This window comes from Salvelinus sp. IW2-2015, linkage group LG1 (genome assembly GCF_002910315.2).
Source record: "Salvelinus sp. IW2-2015 linkage group LG1, ASM291031v2, whole genome shotgun sequence".
Taxonomy (NCBI): domain Eukaryota; kingdom Metazoa; phylum Chordata; class Actinopteri; order Salmoniformes; family Salmonidae; genus Salvelinus; species Salvelinus sp. IW2-2015.
Genome location: NC_036838.1, coordinates 21,198,594 through 21,221,783, shown reverse-complemented (window position 1 = coordinate 21,221,783; position 23,190 = coordinate 21,198,594). Strand labels below are relative to the sequence as shown.

At 46.0% G+C, this 23,190-nt stretch overlaps 1 protein-coding gene across 2 annotated transcripts in view; it reads right to left on the bottom strand.

Moving 5' to 3' along the window:
• The window catches only part of LOC111962397 (plexin-A1), a 284,935-nt gene that overhangs the window by 87,400 nt on the left and 174,345 nt on the right, over positions 1–23,190 (bottom strand). For both annotated transcript variants that reach the window (XM_023985463.2, XM_023985470.2), the window contains exon 10: positions 10,577–10,777. In XM_023985463.2, coding sequence (XP_023841231.1) covers positions 10,577–10,777 — 201 coding nt within the window. The remainder of the gene's footprint in view (positions 1–10,576; positions 10,778–23,190) is intronic.

The window sequence follows — 23,190 nt, the reverse complement described above, 5'->3', positions numbered from 1 at the left end:
ATGTCATGTTTTGTTTTTATTGTATACAACTGCCTTAATGTTGCTGGACCCCAGAAAGAGTAGCTGCTGCCTTGCCATGGGAATCCATAATAAATACAATACAAATGACGCGGTTACCGTAATAACCGTTCGGTTACCACACAAAAAATATATTGTTAAAGACGCACATTTTGTCCTCTCCTCAGCTCCTGACTGCATGTGCTGCCATAGAAATAGTAGGAATAGAACAGGCGTCCCCATTTCAAGTCTATGATGGCATAATGGGTGCACTGGCGGCCATTGCGTGTGTACCCATAGGAGCAAAAGCAGGAAGTAAAAGCAGGACGTGTACCCATCAATCTGTGCTGTGATTTGTGGATTAAACTCAACTGACATAACAAAAACTACATTCCATTGCAAGAGCCACATCAGTTAACATCATTTGAATGAACATTACCATGGACATTGCATCACAATACCAGGCAGGCATTGCGAGTGTACCCATGAGTTTGCCAGTGAAATAGCCAGGGTTAAGAGGTTCCAAGCCCGTTTTATTCATTCCATTTCTATGTGTGCTGCTGCTGCCTCTGCAGGGTGGGGGCATTGTCTAGGCAACCAAAGACTTGTTCGCTACGGGACCAATAAAATCTGATTTGATTGCTTGTTTCAGCAAGGATCAATAAAGTTTCATCACGTTGTTAAGAGTCCATGTTACTGCAGAAACTGACAACCACAGGAATTCCCGGCTGCCGCGTCGTATGAAGGCTATTATATTTTCATGGCGGTCGTCATTCATAAACGTTGGTTATACGGTAATCGTGCCAGACCTACTAGATACAGTAGCTGAACAGCTCCTCGGCTGAAAAACGCAGATGATAACAACATAAGACAGAAGGTTACTTAAGGGAACAACGAAAGGAGGGTGGTTGGTCGGGGTGGATGAATGCGAACATCTAGCAACCCAAAGGTTTGCACATTCGAATCTCATCACGGGCAATTTGAGCTAATTAGCAACTTCTTACTACTTTTGAGCTACTTTGCAACTACTTAACATGCTCGCTAACCCTTCCCCTAACCCTTTAACATAATCCTAACCTTACCCATAGCTAACGTTAGCCACCATAGCTAAAGTTAGCATTAGCCACCTAGCTAACGTAAACCACAACAAATTATAATTCGTAACATATCATACGTATTGCAAATTCTTAACATATTTTACGGATTGCCATTTGTAACATACCATATAACTTGTAATTCGTAGCATATCATACAAAATGGATGATGTCATCCACAAATTAGTACATACCATGTGAAACGTAACATATCATACTAAATGGGATCATGCTAAGTTAACGTTTGCTATGTTACGTCTACACCCGAGTCCAGGTTGCATGCAAGAGTCACACACAGATCCAGATAATTAGTCATGTTGAAGGGGTACCAAAGCAAAAGTCTAAAGATATCAACGTGCCAAAGGCTAGCCTATGCCTGTGTGCGGTGCTCAGATACTCCCAAACACCTCTCTCCACCCCCTCTCCCTTGTCTCTCTCCCTTCCCCTCCCTCTCCCTTGTCTCTCTCTCTCTCCCTCTCCCTCCCTCTCCCTTGTCTCTCTCCCTTCCCCTCCCTCTCCCTTGTCTCTCTCTCTCTCCCTCTCCCTCCCTCTGAAATTGGCAGGTATGTAGTCACCAGACTGTAAGACAATGTTTATGCAATACTTTTTTTTCTTCCTTTGCCTTCTTTTTTGTTCAATGTTAAATTAGACAGCTTGAGGTATCACCGAAATGTGGATCATTTGAACAATAACTTTTCAACCTGCTACGTGCCATTAACTCAGGCAACAAACAATTCTTTAAAGCAAGGTAAACAACCTCTATTGGGAAATAGATGAACGAAAAATGTGGCTCATTGACAAACAAAGTGATGGAAAAGCAATGAAAATGCCGTTGGCAAGGTGATTAACCTTTTACATACAGAATAATATAGGCTAATTGACATCCACAGAACGCGTTGTATCGACCTTGATAAACCCCAACACACACGCAGAAGCACACACACACTGAGACGTGCACGCACAGAAACGCACACAGACCACAGACCGACAGACACACACAGTCCAGATATGAAGGCATAATCAAGGATCAAGTGGTAATCCGCCCTAGGATTAGTGTGGGGTCAGTCAGTATGGAATTAGGCCCGGCTCATAACATGACTCTGTCTGGGCTAATCTGGCTAGCATAACAGGATTGGAACAGGGCCAGAGCAAGTTAGGATCTCATCATATAGCCACCACATTTTTAAAATTATTATTGTTAAAAACACACAGAGGAAGGAAGAAACTGCTGGCTCGAGGAAATTGAGGAACACCGCAGCCATATTCGTATAGTCCAACCCACGTGCATATTGGCCTAGTCCTGGCCATTTCAAAACGAGAAGACGCGGGGTAGGAATTTTGCCATTCGTAACATACCATATAACTTGTAATTCGTAGCATATCATACAAAATGGATGATGTCATCCACAAATTAGTACATACCATGTGAAACGTAACATAACATACTAAATGGGATCATGCTAAGTTAACGTTTACTATGTTACGTCTACACCCGAGTCCAGGTTGCATGCAAGAGTCACACACAGATCCAGATAATTAGTCATGTTGAAGGGGCACCAAAGCAAAAGTCTAAAGATATCAACGTGCCAAAGGCTAGCCTATGCCTGTGTGCGGTGCTCAGATACTCCCAAACACCTCTCTCCACCCCCTCTCTGTTTTCCTCACCAGCCAGGTGAAATTGGCAGGTATGTAGTCACCAGACTGTAAGACAATGTTTATGCAATACTTTTTTTTCTTCCTTTGCCTTCTTTTTTGTTCAATGTTAAAATTAGACAGCTTGAGGTATCACCGAAATGTGGATCCTTTGAACAATAACTTTTCAACCTGCTATGTGCCATTAACTCAGGCAACAAACAATTCTGTCAAATTTGTCAAACACACCCACTCTTTCGCTGCCCATCTCACTAACTTGGTCAGTCCGCTCCTTACACCGTTTGTCCTCCTCTACTTCTCCCATCTCGCTTTTCGCCACAGATTTACGGACACCATGCACGCAACACACCATAAAAACCTGACACGAGGCGTTTCTTGGAGGGAGGGATTAAGGACGAGAGTATGGGAGGCATGGGGGGAGGCAGAGAGGGGAGGCATGATGGGAGGCAGAGAGGGGAAGCAGAGAGGGAGGGACGGAGGTGGATAAGCTGACATATGCTGATAGCCGATCGTCAAATTCATTCTTATTTAGACAGGGGGGGGGGGAGGAGAGGAAACTGCTGGACTGAGCAGCAGGCTGTGTGAGTGGAGAAGGGGAGAGAGGAATAGGGTTGATTCCTGATGGGAGGAAAGGGGTGGATAGGGGAGGAGGAGTGAGGGTAAGGCTGTTGAACAGTGTTGTTGTCTCCCTCTCTCACTAAACACACACACACAACCCTAATTAAAGAAGTTGCCTGCCTTATCCCGTTTTAACGAGCGACCTCGGCGGCAGGCCCTCTGTTCATCATGTCCGGTTAACCATACTGTGTCATGCTATACCATACATGACTGGGCACCCCCTTCTCTGAGGAAGGACCGTCAGCGGTACAGTTACTCCTCATTATATCCAGTGCCTTTCTAATGGGTCAGTGTTTTCACACACAAACACTTTCAGTGTGGTGCATATGCAAGACCTCAGCTCTAAGCCTCCCTACTTTCCTCCGTATTACACTCCTCCGTCTAGAGGGGAGGGATAGTTGGATACAAAGGAACAGATCAAATCCAATTTTATTTTGTCACATGCGCCGAATACAGGTGTAGACCTTACAGTGAAATGCTTACTTACAAGCCCTTAACCAACGATGCTATAAGAAGTTAAGAAGAAGAAAAAAGTGGCAAGTAAAAAATAGATAAGTACATTTTTAAAAATAAAAGTAAGTCTATAATTAAACAGGAGCAGTGAAATAACAATAGCCAGGCTATATACAGGGCATACCGGTACAGAGTCAATGTGCGGGGGCACCGGTTAGTCGAGGTAATTGTGGTAATATGTACATGTAGGTAGAGTTAAAGGTACTATGCACAGATAAAAAAACAGAGTAGCAGCTGCATAAAAGAGGGGCCTGGGTAGCCCTTTGATTAGCTGTTTAGGAGTCTTATGGCTTGGGGGTAAAAGCTGTTAAGAAGCCTTTTGGACCTGCTCTGGTACCGGTGGTATATGTACGTTTAGTGATCACCATTATCCCTGCAGCTACACTCTGTCTCTACTTCTCTGACCTCTCGTCTCCTTTCCTCCTTATTCCCCTCATCATTTCCTCAGCTGTGTCCTCCTCCTTTCTTCTAAACTTCTCTCTCACTCCATCGCAATTACCTTTCCTGTGTGCCCCCCTCTCTCCGAGCAAACTTCTTGGATCTTTTCTTGCTTTCTACTCAACTCTCCCTCCCCTACACTCTCTTTACCCACCCTCCTTCCTGTAAGCCCCTCTCGCCTTTTTCCTTCTACCTCCCCCTCTGCCTCCTTCCTTCTCCTCCATCGCTTCCTCAGCCCAATTTTCTAACCGTCTGCCCCTCTTGCCCACCTTCCCCCTCTCTTATCCTTTTCCTGGGTCCTGGGAGAGGGGCTGGTGTGTGTGTCTCAGCGCCCGACTGCAATTCATCATCATTTTATCATCGTCCACCTTAATTGGAACCCATCAGGCTCTCCCAGTACTCTTAATTTTTGTTTAGAAACAGCTGCTGTCCGCATGCACGTGCGCACGCACGCACGCACACACGAATTGAGAGGAAGATCCGAGGCCAAACAAGATTTCTCCTTCCCTCCCGTACAATTTTCTCCCAGACTTTCCATCCCTTTCTCCTTTTTCTTAACGGAGGAAAAGTGCGAGAAAACGGGTGATGGAGTGGCCCAGTCTTTCATCCGACTGAAGGTGGCGGTGTAAAGCCAGCACTGATATTATCTGTCCCCTCTCTTTATTTTCCCCCGTGGAGGAAGGGGTAGGAGGGAGAGTGAGAGAGGAAGGAGGAGAGACACACCAAACAATTTGGAAGAGAGAGGAAACAAGCGAGTGAGAAAAGAAAAATACAGGAACCAAGAGAGAAACCATGAGTTAGACTGAAACTTATTTTCATTCTCCCACGCTAAATCCTCTCCACCCCTCACCTCCCCTCTCGAACTAACAAAACTAACCACACAACTAAACTCACTAAGAGCGTGAAAGGTTGCTGGGTCGAATCCCCGAGCGGACAAGGTCAAAATCTGTTGTTCTGCCCTGAGCAAGGCAGTTAACACACTGTTCCCCGGGCACTGAAGACGTGGATGTGAATTAAGGCAGCCCTCCGCAACTCTCCGATTCAGAAGGGTTGGGTTAAATGCGGAAGACACATTTCAGTTGAATGCATTCAGTTGAACAGCTGACTAGGTATCCCCTTTACCTGCGCTCTCATTTCATCCCCTCCTCCCCTCTCTTCCCCTCTCCTATTCTTCCTTTCTGTCCTCTCCCCTTTTCCCTCTTCTCCCCCTACATTTACATTTAGCAGACACTCTCATCCAGAGCGACTTACAGGAGCAATTAGGGTCAAGTGCCTTGTTCAAGGGCACGTCGGCCGATTTTTCACAGTCGGCTCGGGGATCAGAACCAGCGACATTTCGGCCCAACGCTCTTTACCCGCTAGGCTACTTGCCGCCCTCTCCTGCCTTCTCCTCCCCCTCTCAGAGACCAGCTGTGGCCACTTATTGAGTCTGGTGACCCTGGCTTCAGCAGCCTGGCTGTGTTTCCCCTTGTTTACCGGCTCCCATGACCCCCTCTGGCGGGCTGGATGAGAGGAGATTGCCTGGAAACTGTCAACAAGGAGAAAAACAGACACACTCTCCAGGTCCTATACCTTGTGAGAGTTGAGACCAGGGGAATGTATGGTGTGTTTTGCTTTTTGTTTGTTTTTACAGGCGGCAGGTAACCCAGCGGTTAAGAGCATCGGGCCAGTAACCGAAAGGTGGCTGGTTTCGAATCCCGGATCCGGCAATGTGTAAAAATCTGCCATTCTGCCCTTGAGCAAGGCAGTTAACCCCTAACAACAACTGCACCTCGGGCGCCGATGACGTGGATGTCGATTAAGGCACCGCTCTGATTCAGAGGCGTTGGGTTAAACGCGGAAGACATTTCAGTTGAATGCATTCAGTTGTGCAGCTGACTAGGTATCCACTTTCCCTTCCCTTTTTTTGGTCATTGTTTGGCCCGCAATATTGAGACGGTTTTGATTGCACACCCATTACTGTTACAATTTCCATTATTTTACAGACAGTTCCTTCAAAACAATTCCTGAAAATACTGTATAAACACCGACTGTTCGATAATAGGCAGAGCTGATCTGTATAAATCTGTTAAAAAAACATGTATTTTCCTTATATATTACAGCTCTGTCTATTAACGGAGAGTCACTGTGTTTATGCAGTATTTACTGAAAAAATATGAAGGAACTTTTTCTTCTTCTCTCGTCTTGAAACCCATTGCCATAGCCTTCCAAAAGTCTTGCACATACAAAGTATTAGATCAAGCTTCTATGGACAATTATTGAGGAGCTGCTTAGCTACTCTTTATTACACAAATGATCCTGTACAGAGCTCATTTATTTTTGTCACCAGGGTTGGGTATGTTACTTTCTAAACCTAATACGTTATAGTTACCTGTCCACATTTGTAATCAGCAGGGGCGCAACTTTTACTGGGGAAAGGGGGGACATGCCACCCCCACATTCTGAATATGATACAAAACGAGGCTTCGGTGTGCTTTAGGACCATGCGGACGCCTCTGAGCAGTCGGATAGGCTGTTTGGAGTGTTTATGCGACTGGATAAAAAAATAATATATAAATATATATTATGTCCCCCCACACTTCTAAAACCAAAGTTGCACCTCTTGTAGTCAGTAACTTAATTTTTGGATTGCCCAAAGTCAGTAGTGTAATCTGATTACTTTCAGTTAATTTTGGACTACTTTCCCTTTAAGAGGCAATAGAAGACAAAAAGGATCCATCAAACGCATCAAAACAAGAGCGAAAGCTGTATGGAGGAAACAGGCCACAGGTTTGCTTCTACCTTCCAAACCATCCTTCTCTTCCGCCGCTGCAATGAAATCTCTCTTCTTCCCATCTCTTTTCCCCACCCTCCTTCACCTCATCTCTCGCTCTCCTCACTCCATTGAGTGGTGGAAGATGAGTTGACACGCTGACAAGAATACTCAAGTAAAACACTGCATTTCAACATAGTCTGGGCTAAAATTAGGCTTAATTTAAGATTAACATCCATGTGTTGACTCTAAAGGTAAAAATAAAATTGAGCAACAGGACCCCGCAAGATCCTCTCGTTCCGCAAGCAAGCACACACACACACACACTTACCCCTCTCGCCATGTTACTCCGCATTCACCATAGCAAGGTGTACCCACAGCATACCAGATGACGTGAGCTCTCCATTTTTACTGCAGCATCATACATGATTCATATCATGGAAGCAGCACAGTGAGCAGCACAGTAAGCAGCACAGCCCGAGCAAGGAGCAACTGGCTCTCATGGAATGATGTGCATCGGAAGAACAGTGGTGAAATGAAGATCAATATTTGGGATGACTCCTTTCATTTCAGCGAAAATTGTTTCTGAATTTGATTAAAATTGGATGACAATGATACAAATTCCATTGCTTTTAAGTAACAACCACTCCTAGTAATGTAGAAAGTGGCAGTAAACTCGTGTCACAAAAGTGATGTGTCTTAACAACAAAGCAATGTCATAACAATGGAGTTAGCGTAGGCTTCAATGGACGCTGGTATTATCATACCAATAAACTACAGGTTAGCATATAAAACAAGTCGGATAGCTAACCGCTAAGAGCTAATCACTAAGAGCTTACAGTTAACCGCTAATTAGCCTACTAGCACATCTCCCTGTCAGCTGTCATGTGTAGAAATACTGTTTTGGCCTGGCCTGAGTCTGCTGCTGATTATCGCTGGCTGCTACATTTAACAAACAGTCAATAAAGGGCCCTCTTTGGAGACAGCGCTGTCACTGGCTAATTAGCCTTCCTTCAGAAACAATGGGGGTTTTGGTGCGCGGCGCGCTAATGACTAGCTGTCGATACAGACAGCCTCGCACTGGAGCCCTTATGCTACGCTGGGAGGAGCTACGCTAACTTTCAAACACACTAGCATTGCTAAATGCTAATCATTATGGCAACAAGGCTAAGCCCCGGGTCCTGTTGGACATGCTACATGTGTGCATGTTTAGCATAGTGAGAGAACCCACGGCTACATATCTCCAGTAGCTGTAGCGTGTATTGACATCCACTTTGCAGGTGTTCAAAGCTAATTAGTTTGATTCTCTGAAGGCTTTCCCGGGATGTTGTGCTGTTTTTTTTGTTGGTCTGCGACATGGCTGATGTTTCAAGTCTAGGGGGCACCCGTTTGACAGGATACCCAGAGAGGTGTGACACCCCTAATACAAACAGAAATCAATATGGCAGCCTTCCTTGGAGGTGTTGATAGGGCGAGTGTCCCATGAAGAGAGAGAGAGAAACAAGCGGCTTTGGAGGAGAGAGAAAGGTAGAAAGGGGGAAAGGGAAAGGGGAGAGGTAAAGACCTTCCTAATGATCTGAAGGAGCCAAACAGAACAACCAAAATCCGACAGACAAATGTGAAGTATAATGGTCATATCATGGAGCCTATAATTGGTGTGTCATAGTCGGTGACACAAGCGTCCACCTCCTGTCCCTCTAGCGAAGAACACGTCAGCCTGCTTATGCTCCAACTTCTCCATGAGACAAAAACAAAAGAGGAAGGGGAAGTTAGAATAGAAGAGGAAGTGATTGAGGGTAGAGAAGGACAACAAAACAGAGAGCGAGTGGATTAAGAGAGAGAAAGAGCGGAGTGCTGAAGGGAGTGAAAGAGATGGACAGGGAGAGAGAGAAAGGTAGAGGAGATGGGTAGAGAGTGAGTGTGAGAGAGGTGTTAACATGATCAATCCTGTCTTGACTAGGTTCAAAGATGACAGGCTTCCTCTCCACATTTTCAGCCTCAGTGAAGCGCATCGTCACTTCTTATCTCTCACAAACACACACACACACACACACACACACACACACACACACACACACACACACACACACACTTCCTCATTTGCTACTCAACTGACAGATGGGCCTACGCGCGTGAGCACAGATGCACACTCGCGCACACAACTTCCAACACACCCTTCAGCATGCTCTCTGCCCAGTTATTTCCTACAATCCTAAAACCGGCCAAACTCCCTCTAAACATGACCATTGGTCAAAATACTAACCGACAACCCATTGATTTATTTAATCAGGTGCAACCCTGCTGGGCAAGAAAAAAAATTGCGCTGACCAAAATCCATCTAGATAAAACCAAATCAGCAAGCATTTGGTTTATTACAAAAACAATGTTCCAATCGCACAAATTTTGCGCARAAATTTGTTTACATCCCTGTTAGTGAGCATTAATTATTTTCCAAGATAATCCATCCACCTGACAGGTGTGGCATATCAAGAAGCTGATTAAACATGATCATTACATAGGTGCACCTGGGGGCAATAAAAGGTCACTCTAAAATGTGCAGTTCTGTCACAGAACACAATGCCACAGATCTCTCCATTTTTTTGCATGCAATTGGCATGCTGACTGCAGGACTGTCCACCAGAGCTGTTGCCAGAGAATTTAATGTTAATTTCTCTACCATAAGCCGCCTCCAACATAAGTTTAGAGAATTTGGCAGTATGTCCAAATTCACGCACGTCGTGTGGATGCCATTCATCCGCCGCCATCACCTCATATTTCAGCATGATAATGCACGGCCCTATGTCGCAAGGATTTGTATACAAGTCCTGGAAGCTGAAAATGTCCCAGTTCTTCCATGGTCTGCATACTCACCAGACATGTCACCCATTGAGCACGTTTGGGATGCTCTGGACGTGTACATAGCGTGTTCCAGTAACCACCAATAACCAAAAACTTCGCACAACCATTGAAGAGGAGTGGGACAACAATCCAACGGCCACAATCAACAGCCTGATCAACTCTATGTGAAGGAGACTGCATGAGGCAAATGGTGGTCACAACAGATAATGACTGGTTCTCTGATCCACACGCCTAGCTTTTTTTTGTAGGCAATATTAATATATCCTAATATTTATATATATTCTTTTACTTTTAGATTTGTGTGTATTGTTGTAAATTGTTAGATACTACTGCACTGTTGGAGCTAGGAAAACAAGCATTTCGCTACACCCGCAATAACATCTGCTAAATATGTGTATGTGACCAATAACATTTGATTTAATTTAAAGGTATCTGTGACCAACCGATGACTATCTGAATTCCCAGTCATGTGAAATTCATAGGTTAGGAATTGTATTTATTTAAATGTATTTAACATTTATTTAAATTGACTGATTTCCTTATATGAACTGCAATTTGAGTAAAATCTCAAATTGTTGCGTTCATATTTTTGTTCAGTGTATTTCAGGTGCGTTAGTGCTGGGCTGGAATAAAACTGTGCACCACCACTCACCGAGGTCTTCTGACACTGGATGCTGGTGCTGTTGAAGCGCAGGGCAGTGACGCTGTGTTCCTCTCCCTGCACGTGGAACACGCACTCGTAGTTCCTCTGGCCAGACTGGGGCTGGGGCAGGTTGCGGGCGGCCAGTGTGATGGGCTTGGTCACGCCCACGGGGATATAGATCTGGGTAGAGGGCAGGATCTGGGGACAATCCTGGGGGAGAGAGGAATGGAGAGATTTAGGTTATTCAGGTATTCATGTTGTTGTGTCACGTCTGAATGTTTTTATCTGATCTGGGGACAGTCCTGGAGGAGAGAGGGAGAATTAGAGTAACGCCTTCATTCATGAACCGTTATGTCAAGTCTGAATGTGTCTATCTGAACTGGGGACAGTCCTGGAGGAGTAGGGAAGGAGGAATGGAGAGATGGAGGGTGATAAATAGAGGTTTGGGTTAAACGGTTGTTCGTAGACGATGTCAAGTAGCCTTTGTCATGTCGGCTTATGACTTGACACGATGCTCAAACGAGTCGCATGAGAAAGAAAGAGTGAAAGAGATCTGGAACAAAGTACATTTAACGGTAATAATGGCTCTACATAACACTCGGGCTCCCGAGTGGTGCAGTGGTCTAAGGCACTGCATCTCAGTGCACTGCGGTCCCTGGTTGTCTCAGTGCACTGGCTGTATTGGGAGTCGTGATTGGGAGTCCCATAGGGCGGCGCACAATTGGCCCAGCGTCGTCCGGGTTTGGCCTGTGTAGGGCGTCCCTGTAAACCGAATTTACAAGAATTTGTTCTTAACTGATTTGCCTAGTTAAATAAAACATTTCAAAAACAATGACATACATGTGTATGACTTACACAACAGAGACAGCATGCCATGTTACCACTGCCAACCTTATAAAGCACCATACTTGTGATATCATAGCATCCCCGAGACTTCAAAAAGAGAATGAACTGCAGTTTGTCCTTGTGTGGACTCCATTGTCTGGTAATGAACTAGTGTGACAATGTTTGAGAAAGCCCCATTGATTCTGTAACATTCACCAGAGATGAGATGATGGCTTAGACCATCTGGTAACACTCCGTGTATTGTCTTGTATCACTGGGGTGTAAAGCCTCGGGGGTCCAGAGAAAGTGTGTGTTCGTGCGAAGGAACACATGAAGTCATGACATTGTTTATACCACGCTTTGGCGGAGTGCTTACATCATCAACTCCCACTCAATAGGACAAGCGTTGCACAACGAGGAACCCGCCCCTACTCTTTAGACCAATGCCATCGAAGCAGTTCACTCCAAGTCATCGTCATGTCATTTAAACAAAAGCATATTTACTACACACAGTTAACAAACGCAGATAAACATTTCACAAAAATTGTACGCAAGGGGGGGGGGGGGGGACGACGAAAGCGACAACTTTCTAGCATTTGATACTAGCCTGGTATTACTTGACATCGGAACAAATTCTAACGACCTAAGTCGCTCCGTTCCTTTCAAAATCGCCTGACAAACACACACCAAATGATGAGAAAACGACCAACACACCTTATACACAAACCCCAGGTACATCTGGGGTTTGTACATCTATGCCTGAGATGCTAGTGTGCTGTAAGCTGCTCGGAGAAACGTACCAACACACCTCACATTGGCCCCATACCTTCACTACAGAACGTTATTGACATTAGAGTCATTTAGGAGATGCTCTTATCCAAAGTGACTTACAGTTACTGCATTCTCTTCAGGTAGCTCGGTGATACAGTCATTTTTTTCCCTCAATGAAGAAGTTATCAGTAAAGTTAGTGCTAGTAGGAAAATACAAGATAATTGGGGAGAGGGGGAGGGGGGGTTAGACTGACTGATGTCTTATTTAAGATACTGTTCGAAGAGGTAGGGTTTCAGGTGTTTTTGGAAGATGTGCAAGGGGCTCTGCTGTCCTAGCATCAGGGGGGAACCTGGTTCCCTGGCTCCCAGGACAGAGAAGGGCTTTGACTGGGCTGAGCGGGAGCTGATCTCTAATAGGGGTGGGACAGCCAAGAGACCAGAGGCGGCAGAACGGAGTGCTCGGGTTGGGATGTAGGGTTTGAGCATAGCCAGAAGGTACGGAGGGGCAGTTCCCCTTGTTGCTCCGTATGCAAGCACCAGTGGATGTAGTGGATGTGAGCTTAGACGGGAAGCCTGAGAAGCAACATCAGGGATTTTTCTGCCATTGAAATCCTTGGACGGGCCGCTGTCTAAACAGTGTAAAAAAATGATATGTTTATTTTGTGTGTATACAGATGGAAAGAGAGAGAGAGAGAGACAGAGAATTTTTGGATGAAAAAACACTTTCAGTGTAAACTTCAACGACTAAAACCAGATAAAGTGTATAGAAAAGATAATGGACCTATATATTTTATAATATATAAACTTTGAGAACTAACAATCAATAAAATAAAAGCTAGACAGTCAGGGAGGTTTGAAAAACACATAGAATTGCAGTAAAATTGGCTTAAAAATGTATATACACCGCCAAGATAGGTGCCTCTAAAACAGGGATGGGGACTTTGATGGGGTTGGGTGCCACAAAAAAATCTAACCTCATATTGAGGGGTCACAGTGGCTCACGGCTCTGCGTACCTACATCCATACCCACACATGCAGTCAGAGCCAACCCTAGTCTTTCAGAGGCCATAATTTACATTTTGTTAGGGGGCCCCACCTTCTGAGCAAAACAATTTGGCTTCCCTCCTCTTGAGTGAATTCCCTGCAATTCTACACTTTTTGCCATGGGGTGGAAAGAAATGTTCGCAATTTTGAATATGATATCTGAGTGCGAGTGACTAACAAAATCAATGGGGGCCCCCTGGTCAGTAATCTGACCATGATTACTACAAGTTTAGATAGCTAGCTAGACTAATTTACCAAATCTAAAAATGTTTTGCTGACACGGGCTAACTAAGTGACTGTCCATGACTGAAATAACAAGAGGAACACTGCTGATGCACAACAACATTTTAAAAGTGCACCGTGTGTCTTCGACTATTCTAACTCCACATTTATTTGAGACCCCGCGGGCCGCCAGCTGTCCGTCCCGCTCTAAAATGTTCTCTTAAACTCAGCCACGCCGACAGACCGACCTCACACACTGCCGCACCCCATGCCACGCCCATGCCAAACCCTGACCATGCAGTAACAGTAGGCGGTCCTGCTGCGCATTAGTGTAACAGTGTTCCCCCGGCCCGCCAGACAATGGTGCGTTTGTTCATTCGCTTATTAGCCTCCTCCAACGTCTGAACCCACTCCGACACTGAACTGATAACGAGCACGGCATTACAATGGCGAGAACACCAGTCTGGTGACAACACCCTGACAATAATTAACTAGCAGGGAGGTTGGCGGTTGGAGGGACGGAGGGGAGATGGTGGCAGGTAGGACGACGGGGCAGAGGGAGCGATGTGGGAAAAAAGACTGAGAAAGAGGGGAGCAGAATTGCATCCTGACTTCTCTCTCCCCCTGTATCAAAGTCAGACTTATGGATCCGTTCACGCTAACAACCGGCTCCGTTTCACGCGTCTCGCAGTTAATGAATTGCCTGCAGCCTCGGACGTGGAGGGAAATTTAAGTGGGGCGCTAGCTCGAGTCGTTTAATGACGTTTGAAGTCTCGAATTCTGAAACGGAGAAAATAGCGCTCTCACTTTCCAAGCACAAACAGCAAATGCAACGGCGATAACATTTTAAAAAGCCCTGCATTTGTATATTTGGTCTGTGGTTTGATATTATGTCACTTTTTACAGCGAGACAATGTTACATTCACATTCAATTTAAATGCCAATGTTGAGTCTACATCAAATCAAATAACATTTTATTTGGTCACCTACACATGTTTAGCAGATGTTATTGCGGGTGTAGCGAAATGCTTGTGTTTCTAGCTCCGACAGTGCAGTAATGTCTAACAAGTAATATCTAACAATTTCACAACAACACACAACTTCGGAGTAAAGGAATGAATACATAAATATTTGGACAATTAACGTCGGAGCGGCATAGACTAAAATACAGTAGAATAAAATACAGTAGTATACTGTACACCTGAGATGAGTAGTGCAAAATATGTAAACATTATTAAAGTGTCTAACAAAACGTGCTAGGTGCTAACGTAATAGCAAAACATATATTGTATTCATTTGTCTTTCGACTTTGTGACCGATTCACCTTCCCAAACAGTAAAAGGATACAGTTATACTTTAACACACTGCTCAACTACTGTTCCACTACTGACGGAGCATCCAAACTTACGACACTGTACGCCAGCAACCCCAGTGCACTGCTTACAGTAACATTTCCAAATGGCAGTCGTGGAGTTCTGTAAATCGCGTCGCATTGAACATTGTCCCCCATTCTCTCGAGAAGCCGCTATCGCATTACTCCAAAACATGATCAAAGCATTACCAGAGCGAGAGACCGAGGCATCCTATTTTATCAACATTTCTGACAGGTGTCAAAACAGTTCAAAGCTTGCATTAGGGATACAAACTGCAGACTACAATGGAACCACATTTCACCGGGGGATTCTTTTGAAGCTCAGATTTTTTTTTTTTTCACCGTTGAAACGGAACTAGCGGTTTCTACACGAGTTGTGAGTTCATCATCCGTGCTGTTTCCATGAAAACAGGCTGGGGGAAGAAGTGTGTGCACGTGCGCAGGTAAGCTGGCACTATAAGAAACGTCTGAGGGAGGTTGGTGGCCACCCACAGGGAGACTGGCTCAGCGTTTCTCTTCCCACAAACCCCCTAAGCTTAAGAGTAAAAGGCACTAAGACGGATCCCCGGGGATCGCATTGTACAGTTGCCAGACAATGAGACTTTCTGATCATCACATATACACACTTTCTTTTAGCCAAAATAGACTCTCATTCCACTTTCAATGACTGTCCCTCCTGGCAAACCTACACAGCTGCCGGGAAAAACGATTCTGGAGAAAGTAAACACCCACAGCTTGGTCCAAAGCAAGCTCAAAACACACTGCGTGATTGAATTGGGCTAAAAACAGACAAACGTACGTGTGCACATGCGTGTGTGTATGTGTGTGGTGTTTTTGGTGAAGGACGTCCAAGTTCCCTATCCCTGTTCTATGGCAGAATGAAGGGGCCTTCCCCCTAGCCCACTTGTTTGTTTTACTTAATTGCTGGCTTGGGGGCTTCGCCGCCAATGGCTTAGCCAGGCTGGAAGAAGAGGGGCATAGTGGGAGATGAAGTCCACATACAAATGGATTCCCTTGTACGCATGTCAAACACTCAATGGCCAGTTTATTTGTTGACAAAAATTTATTGCTTCTACAGTGAGTCACGTGGCCGTTGCTTGCCATATAAAGCAGGCTGACAGGCATTCAGTTACTGTTCTATTGAATGTTAGAATGGGCAAAATGAGTGACCTAAGTCACTTAGGTCACTCATTTTGCCCATTCTAACATTCAATAGAACAGTAACTGAATGCCTGACCTAAGTGACTTTGAGCGTGGTATGATCGTCAGTGCCAGGCACACCTGATCCAGTATCTCAGAAACAGACCCCTCAAGGGCTTTCCACGCACAACAGTGTCAAGGGTTTCCCGAGAACGGAAAGACAAACAAAAAAACATCCAGTCAGCGGCAGTCCTGTGGGTGAAAACAGCTCGTTGAGGAAGTCGAAAGAGAATGGCAAGAATTGTGCAAGCTAACAGGCGGGCCACAAACAGACAAATAACGGAGCAGAACAACAGCTCAGGAACGCACAACTCTAGTCGATCCTTGTCACAGATGGGCTATTGCAGCAGACGACCAAACTGGTTTTCCACTCCTATCAGCTGAAAACAAGAAGCGGGTCCAGTGGGAACACGATTCCCAACACTGGTCAATTGAGGAGTGGAAGAAAAAAAAAACCATTGCTGTTCTGGAGACAAAAAGGGGGGGGGGGGGTCCGGCCCGGTACCAGATGAGTGTACCTAATAAACTGGCCGCCGAGTGTATGTCTGAAAGACCTTAATCAAGGCCCGTCACGCTTTGAATGCATACGCAGTTGACTTCCTTTCCGTTTCAAACGACAAACGCTTCATTCATTAGACCATTCTAAACACTGCAGTTCTTGCAGCACAAGACTAATGTCCCGTCTCACTCCCAGACGCCTAATCGTATTTTCAGCCAATAGTTTGAAGCATGAAACCCCGGGCAGACGTCCGAGATACATTTCGCCTCTCCCATCAACGTGTGTTCCCTCTGACACTTCAGCTGATAGGTCCACACTCTCGCCATGTTGACGGTGGAGGGAAAACAAGCGTCGGCGGATAGAATTATCTGCACCTCACAGGTGTGAGCAAAACACCTTTTTAACACCGGCCAAGTGCATATAATGAGACAACAAGAGATTTGAGTAGATTAAAGCGAGAGAGAGTGTACGTATATAAATTAATAAGTTCTTAGGCGAGATACTGACAGGATGTTAATAAATAACGCAACGAAAACATTGTGCATAAATAATGAGGGGACTGGCTTCATTTTTTTTAAAGACCAATCCAATCCATAATTAATTAGGTCTCTGATGTGGTGGAATACAGATAAGAAGGGGGGGGAGATTAACATAATATGTTAAATAATGAAATAAATTAGTTGAAAACCTTCGGGAGAAGAGACGGTGACACCTAGGTCATCAAAGTGGCGGGACTTGGGGACGATGTTGGGGGACACGGGGGAGTGCGTTGCGGCTTTGACACAGGGGAGCGTGTGTTGCGGCTCTGACAGCGGGTGGGGGTGACCCGAGGAGCATGGTGTCACCGACTGCCCGTCTAGATCTCCCATGAGCGCCGTTGACATGCTTCGCAGCTTGGCCCCACGACATCACACGGTGTCTTCGGTCAGGCGTTGAGCTTCTATTATAGCAGGCGTGGCATCAGAGCTGGGGATGGAATCGCCTGTACCCCTGTTCCACCCGAGCCTGACCCGAGTTGTGCGCACCTAATCTTTGCGTTAATATTCCTATCGAGGTTAGGTCTTGAGGTAATATGTTATTCGACAAGGACACAGACGAGCCTTCTGAACTTAACCAACGAATCAAAGCTCTGGGAAATTGGCGAACATAGACACAACAGAGAGACAACAGGGTCAATATAAGGGCAACACTCCGAGGTTTTTTTTAGAGGACACGTTTGTGGTAAAACAGCTCAGCAGGCGGTCTCATCTTTAACTACAAGCTGACCTTCACGGGGCTCGCATCTGATGGGGAGACATGCCAGAGCTGCCTGTCGGCTCGACCGACACAGTGTGTGTGTGTGTGTGTGTGTGTGTGTGTAGTTCTTCCCCCCCCCCGTTATTTTTTGGCGGATCTATTAGGTGGAACGGCTGAGTTATTCTCATTAAGCTGCGAAACGACGCCCCTTCGACAGGCGAGAGACGGATCGTGGCGGAAAGAGAAGGAAAAAAATAAAGGAGAAAGAGAGAGTAACGACTTAATAAGCGAGCGACGTGCAGGGGAGCGCAGGAGTAGAGCGGATGAGAGCGGAACGAGTCAGCGAGGAAGAATTTTTTTTTTAAAGCGGGACTTTGAACCACGAAAAGGGACTCGGGAGTTTCCGTCCACTCCCAATTCTCATCCTCACTCTCTGGAAATAGTGGAGCAGAGAGAGAGTGTGAAAGGGAGCATGACAAAAAGAGAGCGATGCACAAATTATACAGAGGTGGTGTGAATGATCTGTCATACAGGCGGAAACTACCGGTGACAAAAAGGTGTGGTACACATCACTGTGTGTTCATGGGATATTTAGAGCAGCCCAGCGCCCGAAGCGACTATTCTTATCAACTGTATGCAAGAACCTCCTCTGTGTTGTCTTAGGAGTTCAGCCTCCTCCTCTGTGTTGTCTTAGGAGTTCAGCCTCCTCCTCTGTGTTGTCTTAGGAGTTCAGACTCCTCTCTGTGTTGGAATTCACCAACCATTGTCACACCTCTGAGAAGCGAGGTGACATATGTAGGTCTGATATTTGATTGGAGTTAACTTTACAGTAATACTATTGCTCAACAACACCCGTTTTTGAATCCAAAACTCAGATGCTTATATAAAAAGGGTCTTTAGATTCATTGTTCTTTCTCTATTGTTCTGACTTGCTGGTGGTGAGTACCTACGTACACTCTCTCTCTCCTCTCAGGAGCTATGGCCATGGCTCAAGCCGTGGATTCTTTCTCTCTCTCTCCAGGGACTAGGGCCATGGCCAAGCCGTGGATTTCTTTCCTCTCTCTGAGGAGCTACGGGCCATGGCTCAAGCGTGGATTCTTTTTCTCTCTTCCCAGGAGCTATGAGCATGGCTCAAGCGTGGATTCTTTTTCTCTCCCGGAGCTATGAGCCATGGTCAAGCCATGGATTCTTTTCTCTCTCCCAGGAGCTATGGGCATGGCTCAGCCGTGTATTCTTTCTCTCTCTGCCAGGAGTATGGCCATGGCTCAAGCCGTGGATTCTTTTCTCTCTCTCCCGAGGAGCTTGGGCCATGGCTCTCAAGCCGTATATCTTCTCTTCTCACAGGACTATGGGCATGGCTAAGCCGATGGTTCTTTCTCTCTCTCCCAGGAGCTATGGCCATGGCTCAAGCCGTATTTCTTTCTCCTCTCTCCCAGGAGCTATGGGCCATGGCTCAAGCATGGATTTTTGCTCTTCTCCCAGGAGCTATGGGCCATGGCTCAAGCATGGATCTTTGTCTTTCTCCCAGGAAAAGCTATGGGCATGGCTGAGCGTGGATTCTTTCTCTCCCAGGAGCTATGGGCCATGGCTCAAGCCATGGATTCTTTGTCTCTCTCACTCTCTGACCATGCTTAGAATAATGCTGTGTCATGCTTTATAACTGAAGCTTTTGCCTTGTATAATGTTATCCTTCATTTGACAAAATCCTGAAATAATAATTGTATTTAGAATTCCATTCTCAGAGATGTCTTCAGTGCCTATTACTGTAAACTCAACTACGGTGACCGTGCACATTGCTAAATAATCTTTGTGGAGTCCGATAACTCATTAAAATGGACTAACTGCATCGTCTTATCACGAGTCTCATGTGAGGTACAGTATAGATATATATATATATATATATAAAATATACTGTATATACACAGCAAATATTACTGCCCACCACAGATACACACGCTTGGCTGATACTGTACAGACATACGCGGGCAAAATCAATCTCAATTCATGGGATTCCTGATATCCCAAGGCACACTGGCATTAACAGTGACTGTACAGAACATTACATATGCAAAAAAAATAATAATAATCTTAAAGACTTGCGAGAAATCATTTAGTCCAGACACAGATATGGTTCTAACCTGAATCCCAAAAGACAAGTCTCATTTTCAGAGGTTACTCTTCAAGCTAACCATGTTATGTGAGATACTGTCTCTTTGTGATGATCTAGGAAAGAGATGACGCACGGCTGCGCAATCATGGAAAGTGCCGGAATCAGCGCAGGTTCCTTTCGAAAAAAAGAACATCCTCCAAACCTTTACCTAACAGAGCCGGTAGGAAAACTGAAGACGGGATAGCAAAGCACGCTATGGGACTCTATCTCTGCCTACCATTTACATTTACATTTAAGTCATTTAGCAGACGCTCTTATCCAGAGCGACTTACAAATTGATATCCTACCAATATCCTTCAGTCTCTTTCTCTGTGCCTCTTGTTCAACAGCATCTTTGTCCCTCTCTGCCTTCCCGTATCCGTCGGTCTCCTCCTCCGTGTCCTCTTCTATCTCTACATGCCCCCTCTCTCCCTTCTCTCGCCATTTATATCTCACTCTCCTCCAGTCTCTCCAGCGCTCCTTTTCCCCCGCGTCGTCACTCTCCCCGTCTGTGACTCCGCTCTCTTCCAATATTCATCTGCGGTCTCCATTAAGGCAGGCAGGCCAACTTCGAGGGTGTGTGGAAATGAACATTTAATACAGCATGAATAATTAAACCACAGGGAACTACTGTGACTGACAGACACACACCGCCTGGGGGGGATGGGGGGTAGTGTGTGTGTGTGTGTGTGTGTGTGTGTGTGTGTGTGTGTGTGGTGTCGTGTGTTGTGTGTTGTGTGTTGTGTGTGTGTGTGTGGTGTGTGTGTGTGTGTGTGTGTGTGCAAAAAAAGAACAAATCTCAATTTAGTCTACCCATACACTTCGTCATCGCACTAACGCTAGTTAGCATTGGCTCGCAAAACTACCTCCAACTTCCTTCCCGTTGGACACAGACTCATCAAAATGGTGTCCACCAGTTCATCGGACTCTGGGCAAGTAGATAAAGGGCGTTTGCCAAAATCCCGAAGTATCCCTTTAACGAATACGTTTCAAGTACAACAGTCAGAGAGTCCTCCTTGGATGGGCAAGGGTGCTAAAAGAGGTGGGTGTAGCTTGGGGGAGGGGGGGTCAATGTCGAGGACCCAGTATTTCTCACTGAGGACAAGAAAATGAAATAACGCGTTAAATCCTTCGTGGCAAGCATCCGCTTGCAGCTACGTTGAACACGTTCAGAATGTTTCTCCTTGACCACAGTTGAGTGAACATTTGTCGCATGCGTATTTGTGCAACTTTGTCTCTGGACTAGGGCCTGCTTTACGGAGCCCTGCTTCCTCTACCTTCTGGTCGCGCCATTGAAGTCTCTCTGCCAGGCACCGCAGCTACTGCTACTTCCAAGCAAGAAGCACAAGCCAACACTTAAGGGAGTCTTCGGCGCCACTAGCCTGTATCGTGACAAAAGTACAACAAAAGAAGAGATAAGCACCGGGGTGTTACGGTTAAAAATAGACGAGGCAACTGTACCATTCTCTGAGGAGAGTTGTTCCGTTCATCCTTCAGGGAGCAGATCCAAATCCCACTTCTCTTTCTTTTTTTTTCCCCCGCTCCCGTTTCTCGGGAACGTCAACAAAACGAGTGTGTGGGAACGTTATTGAGGGGCCGTGTGACAGTGAAGAGGCTGTGAATTACATTATGCTGCATAGCATTGCATGTTCGTGTTGCGCAATTGTTGTCAGCGGTCGGTGCTCTTGAGGTTCACTGATCCGCTCGTTAAAGATTCATAGAATTGGAATGGAAAAGAGATGGGAGAAAAGAGAGGGTGGGAGGAAAGAGAGGATGGGGTGGGGGGGAGACAAGCACCTGATATTTTGCGATTGCATTTGAAGGGGGGTGGAAATCGGATTATGAATTGGAAACACAAGTCTCCATTCATACATTTCTAGAAGGAAGGGTCCGGAATGTTCTCAAGAGCTAGTGTTAGCGGCGAGTCATGTGGTTGTCGACCACGGTGCTGAGAGGAGGGTTATACAAGGAGGAGCCGGCTCGGTCACGGTTGAGTTACGGTCCATCTGGCTCGGGATGCGGCGGTTACTTCACCCATCGCCTCCGTTTCCTCCCTCCCTTGCTCTCTCTGTCCTCCCCTCCCTCCTCCTCCTCTCCCTCTCTTAATCCTGCGAGAACATTTGGAAAATAAATTGCGTCACTCTGAAAATGTAATCTCGGGCTTGTTATTGCCAGTTTCTCTTTTCTTCCCTCTGTTTCTCTCCTCCTTCGTTTATCTCTCTCTCTCTCCGTCCTCTCTCTCTCTACCTTACATCTGGTCTCAATCTGACCCGTTTCTGGTTTCCCTCTATCGCATGGAGCGTTGGAGGAGTTGAATTGTGAATGTGTGAATGTGTGTGTGTGTGTGTGTGTGTAAGAGAGAGATTGAGAAAGCGGTTGAAGCAGCAACGAGGCGGTGTCCCAAAACGGCAACATACTGTATTCCCGTTACAGTGCCTCACTTCTGACAAGGGGTCCACGGGGTTCAAAACTGGCGTACTACATAGGGCACGAGGGTGGCATTTGGAATGCAGCCTGAAACTGTCCACTCTGGCTTGAGAGAATGGGACTGATGGAGAGAGAGGATGGGTGGGTGGAATGGGGTAGGGGGGGGGGGAGAGAGAGAGTACAGTGGGAAGAATAAGAGAGATGAACAGGGAAGTAGAATAAGAGAGATGAGTGGGAAGAGGAAAAAGTGGAGAAAATAATGAGATGAGAATTGGAGGGAAAGTGTAGAAGGAGAGAAGGAGAGGGACAGATGATGGTTGAGAAAGTCAAATGGGGATGGGGGAGGGAGGGTGAAATACACCCTCTGGGAGGATGGACGGGGGGTATAGAGAGAGGGGATACATTACTCCCCCCCCTCCGCCTCGGTTGTGCTTTGCTCAGATAACATCCAGTCGAGCTACATTTGACAAGATCACTACAGACCCGGTTGAGGCAGGACTCGGTGGAGGTCTGGATGTACAGAATATCGACTGCCATCTATAATAACCCTTCCTTATACATTTGGATGGGCAACTACAGGATCAAACCCCTCCCCTTGCAACCAACAAGATAGTATGGAGAATGTCCTCGGCTACGTCCCCAATGGCACCCTATTCTCCCATTTAGTGCACAAGCATTGACCAGGGCCCGTAGTGCACCATATTGGAACGGGGTGTCATTTGGGATGCAGCCCCAGCATACAGTTCTCCTGTTCCACGCTGGTAAGGGAGGGTGCGGTACAATACGTCACCAGTAAGAGAGGGACCAGCCGAAGAGAACGGAAGGAGAGGAGGAGGGGCTGGCCCCATTCAACTAGGGCTGGCCCCCCATTCAACTAA